This window comes from Haliotis rubra, unplaced genomic scaffold (assembly GCF_003918875.1).
Source record: "Haliotis rubra isolate DU_JTF1 unplaced genomic scaffold, ASM391887v1 Scf344, whole genome shotgun sequence".
In the NCBI taxonomy this organism is placed as follows: domain Eukaryota; kingdom Metazoa; phylum Mollusca; class Gastropoda; order Lepetellida; family Haliotidae; genus Haliotis; species Haliotis rubra.
In genome coordinates, this window is record NW_025767018.1 from 12,535 (window position 1) to 17,069 (window position 4,535).

The 4,535-nt window shown below is 42.7% G+C and overlaps 1 protein-coding gene across 1 annotated transcript; it reads right to left on the reverse strand.

Annotated features, from left to right (window-relative positions):
- Positions 1–522: 522 nt before the first annotated feature.
- LOC124284732 (sulfotransferase 1C2-like) lies at positions 523–3,740 on the reverse strand. The gene is made up of 5 exons (XM_046720837.1): positions 3,578–3,740; positions 2,573–2,890; positions 1,877–1,980; positions 1,283–1,421; positions 523–638 (listed from the first exon to the last, which is right to left on the reverse strand). Exons 1-5 carry the CDS (start codon positions 3,738–3,740, stop codon positions 523–525), a joined length of 840 nt encoding a protein of 279 aa, XP_046576793.1.
- Positions 3,741–4,535: the final 795 nt, after the last annotated feature.

Below are 4,535 nucleotides of genomic sequence, written 5' to 3' on the forward strand. Positions count from 1 at the left end.
TTGATAATAAAGTCATACCCACCCAAACATACACACACGCAAGCCCCCCCGATATGGGTTCGATTCTTAGAATGGGTACAATGTGTGGAGCCCATTTCTGCTGTCCCCTGCCGTGATATTGCTGGAATATTGCTAAAAGCGGGGTAAAATTGTGGTCTGCAGTAAGTGTACGTGTCGATTGGTTTGGTACAGTAAGCTGTGGTTTTCTTTAACTAGGGCTCTCCTGTTGGAAATTTCAGATCACGTTACACTGTACAACATACGCGTTTCCACATACATCTTCTGTGACTAAGGGTAGCCTAGAGGTTAAAGCGTTCGCTCGTCACGCCAAAGACCCGGGTTCGATTCCCCACATTGATACAATGTGTGAAGCCCATTTCTGGTGTCGCCCGCCGTGATATTACTGGAATATTGCTAAAAGCGGCGTAAAACTAAACTCACTCACTCACTCCTCTGTGATTTGATCTACGTGTATATGAGTATTGGTACACAATGACCATAGAGTATACATCTCTGTGAGAGCTACGGTAACGTAAATCTAACTTTGATGTCAGAGTCCGCCATCTTCTCTTGGTACAGCTGATCAAACCACTCGTTCTGGGCCTCAGTGAACCAGTTCTTCCAGTCACCAACTTCACCTGGAAAGTTACAAAAACTAATGATTTTGATGTCATAATACTGAACATTTGTAGCAGCTTTGGGAACATGTGTAAACAAACATATGTGCTTGCGAGTATGTGCTTCATTCTGTTTGTTAGTTCCATTCCCAGACTCAACCCCTAAAACACTATAATCTTACTTACTGAGAAAGTGTCATATAACTCATAGAACATTTGACCACTTTCTAAAAAGACATTGTGCGTTCACATCTTTGGGAACTTCTTAAAGAGAAGGGGCGTTGGGGTAGCCTAGTGCACGCGGTTAAAGCGTTTGCTCGTCACGCCGAACCCCCGGGTTCGATTCCCGACATGGGTACAATGCGTGAAGCCCATTTCTGGTGTCCCCTGCCGTGATATTACTGGAATATTGCTAACTCACTCACTCACACTAAAAGAAGAACTTTACGATTTCTAAACAATAGATAAGAGTTTGTTCACTGCAACTCTAGTTCGAAGCATCAAGAAAAACACCGACAAGAAACATCCTGTTCAAGTAAAAACTTACTCCGATATACTGCAGTTATACTTGTGGGAATAAAACCCGTTTGACCTGACAGTTCGGGACGAACCACGAGGCCACCAAACAACCCTCCACTCAAACAGACCAGTTATGTAAAACATACCTCCACTGTAGGCTGTGGATCTTGACTTCATCTGTTGCATGTTCCCAATGCGGGCGAGGTCAATCGCCTCCCGCAGGAACTCGGTGCTGCGACATGATCCCAGGAACTCGTTCACTTTCCTAATCTCTCGTAGAGGATCCTAGAAACAATAAAAATCAAAGTAAACACGATTATCAAATCACACAAACTACCAAGACCTAGACTGTTTTCATTGATTAATAATATACATGTGTACCTTGAAATGTAAGTGTTTGAACGTGTCGTTGTAGTTTACACCGGACAAGAAAAGGGGCAAACATGAATGGATCCCTGAATGGACACGGGAAACCCAACCGTCTAAAGCCCCAGGGGTCACCAGTCGAGTCCTTAGGCCCTCGTGTCTTTGGGAGGATTTAAGATAAAAACTAGAGGAAAATATGAGATGACCTCCGACTCGAAATGCTTCACATGATATTCTACTCAATGGAATCTGTTTCGAATGACACTGACGTTTCATATATAATTGCGTTTGTTTAAATTTGATAAATATATAGACATTTCTCAATACAAATAGTTCCAAAAGTGCACATGCAGCATTGAGAAATAATCACTCGCCTCCTGTAAGTCCTCATAATGGAGGGTAAGTATCGGAAGATCAGGATGCGTCTTCTTAAGGTATTCCCACTCGAGGACGTGGTCGAACCAAGACCCATAGTGAACTGTGGCAAAAGAAGAACACGTATGGTCAATACCCTATGAAACAGTCAGTTCATTGATATGTTGTGTGTTGAAGTATGTTGTTTAACGAACGCCGAACTAAACAACAATCACCCGATCCCGTTAGTCGCATCTAACGACAAATATGGGTTGCTAAAGACCAGCGTTAACTCGGATCTTAAATGCGCAATGTGCTTATTACGAAATTGAATGAAGTTTCTTAAAGATTTTTAAAGGGTAACAAAGAGCCTCTTCTTATATCCCACGTGTCCATAGCGTGATCATTTAGTACCAAACCAAACAATATGCATAGCCCATCAAACAAATTTCAGTTTCTGAACAATGCGGCTACACGGACGAATAATTGATACGGATTATCACAGATGTACTTAAATGCAGTTGCACACTTCTACAAGACTTCGCCCTGAAAACTTCAGTTCTAACTCTAACACTATTGTGATATAAAAGGAAAGAGTATCTCAAATTTCGGATTGGAGCAGTTCAAAGATTTCCAAAAGGCCTTGGTTCATTTCAAGTTTCACCCGACTGTTTGAAGGATTATATATAAAATAGAAAATGACATTACATTCTTACATTTGCCGAGAACGCAGTATTCCATGTAATTCTCCCAATTGTCTTGGTACCTGCACTGTCGTGTGTTTCGGGTGTGGTTGTACGATGCCACGGTTACATCTTTAAGATTCCGCATCACATACACAAGTTTACATCTCTTCTTGAAAATGTCAGCCGGGAGCAGCTTCACGTTGTCATGACTGTTGAGAATTCTGGGTAACGGAAGTGACGTCACATTCTGTGGAAGGTATTCAGTCACCCTTGTGATCGTCTCCACACTGTTCAGATTTGTATGACCTGCGACAAGATGTCGGACCATCTCGCTGACCCAGTGTGTGCCTGAAACAGTTGGAGACCAAGGAAGATGGGATCATTGACATTGTAATCACATGACGTGTAGACAAGACCTAGCACATCCACGGATCAGTCACGTGGTGCGGAAGGGTAGTCTGTTCTAAATGCAGTGCCTCAGGGCCAAATAGCTGGTTCGATTCCCAGATTGTGAGAAATCAAATCTTGGTGTAAGACAATGATATGTCTGGAACATTACAAGAAGCAATGTACACATCATCTCATTCACTCATCTAACACAATCGCATGGGCAAGAACAGATTCGTGCACCAAATTCTAATGGTAAGGGCTGGCACTAATAGAAGGATGGAACCCTTGAAGTTCCGGGTTACAATGGAAAAGCAAACTTCAGTAACCCATGCTGGTCGTACGAGGCGACGAACGGAATCGGGTGGTCAAGCTCGCTGACTTGGTTGATGCATGTCATCGTAACCCAATTGCGCAGATCGATGCTCATGCTGTCGATCAGAGGATTATCTGGTCCATACTCGATTATTGACAGATCGCCGCCATGTAGATGGAATATAGTCGTATGGGTTATTAAGGACCAATTCTAACCCGGATCTTCACGGGAGACAAGCATGAGTTGCTAAGGACCCGGGTTGGAAAGCATGGGTTGCTGAAGATCAATTCTAACCCGGATCTTCACGGGTTTGTGTTTCTAATAAGGGTTACCCGATTTCGGGTAAGCACAGATGAAGATGTCATCGTTTCTGGTGGGGAGGTTGTGGATGTTGGTGAAAGAGTCGATGTTGAGGAAGTTTGGGTAGCGGATACCGTCGTGTTCAGTGTGCCAGATGGTGTCGCCACCGGCGTCCTCCACCTTCACACGTGACATCTGAGCTAGTGCAATCGACGATTGAATCATTGGCTTTAAAAGAAACGATTAAACAGATTTACCTCTGACATATGTGGTTCCATATACAGGTAATGGTTTTCGTATATAGGTCAATGTTTCAATGTTTTCCGTATATAGGTCTGAGGATGACATCTTTTAAAAATAGAAATAGGCACTCCAGGTACCTGGTACATTGGAATGACACTATGTACAGTGTAGCAACACATCTTTCATGTTAAAGACATGCACTGATGATAGTAGTATTATTTTATATGATAAACATACAGTGAAACCTCGTTTTCCCGGACAGTACAGTTTCGGGGAAAATTTCCAGTTTTATCAAAGTTATAGACTAAAGATAGTGCTGATTGGACGTTTTTCAATAATCTCGCTGTTCTAGTGATTTGAAAATGCAAAGCTCTTTATACTGCAAACGACGTGCGTTTAACACCCATCAAGAACAGGCTTAGGATTGAACTTCAGCAACTCATGTGCTAGGAGAGGCAACTGGTGACTGGTGGTCAGGCTCGCTGACTTGGCAAATACATGTCATCGTATCCTAATAACATGGATCGATGCTCATGATGTCACTCACTAGATTGTCTTTTCCAGACTCGATTATTTACAGACCCCTGTCAGATAGCTGGGATATTGTTGGCTGTGACGTTCATTGATCAAATAAATAAATAAACAAACAAACAGCTGCCCTTACCTTCAGATCTTCTGGTGACTCACACAAGTAGCTGTTGTAGGTAAGCAGTTGCAGAGTTACCGGATCTCTTCAAACCTTTTCTG

Bases quoted from the DNA above. Each gene is read 5' to 3' on its own strand.
- LOC124284732 (XM_046720837.1), bottom strand. From the start codon at position 3,740: ATGTCACGTGTGAAGGTGGAGGACGCCGGTGGCGACACCATCTGGCAC. The intron at 2,891-3,577 runs GTAACCCTTATT...CAACTGTTTCAG, and splicing joins CTGTGCTTACCCGAAATCGG to GCACACACTGGGTCAGCGAG. The intron at 1,422-1,876 runs GCGAGTGATTAT...TATTGTTTCTAG, and splicing joins ATTATGAGGACTTACAGGAG to GATCCTCTACGAGAGATTAG.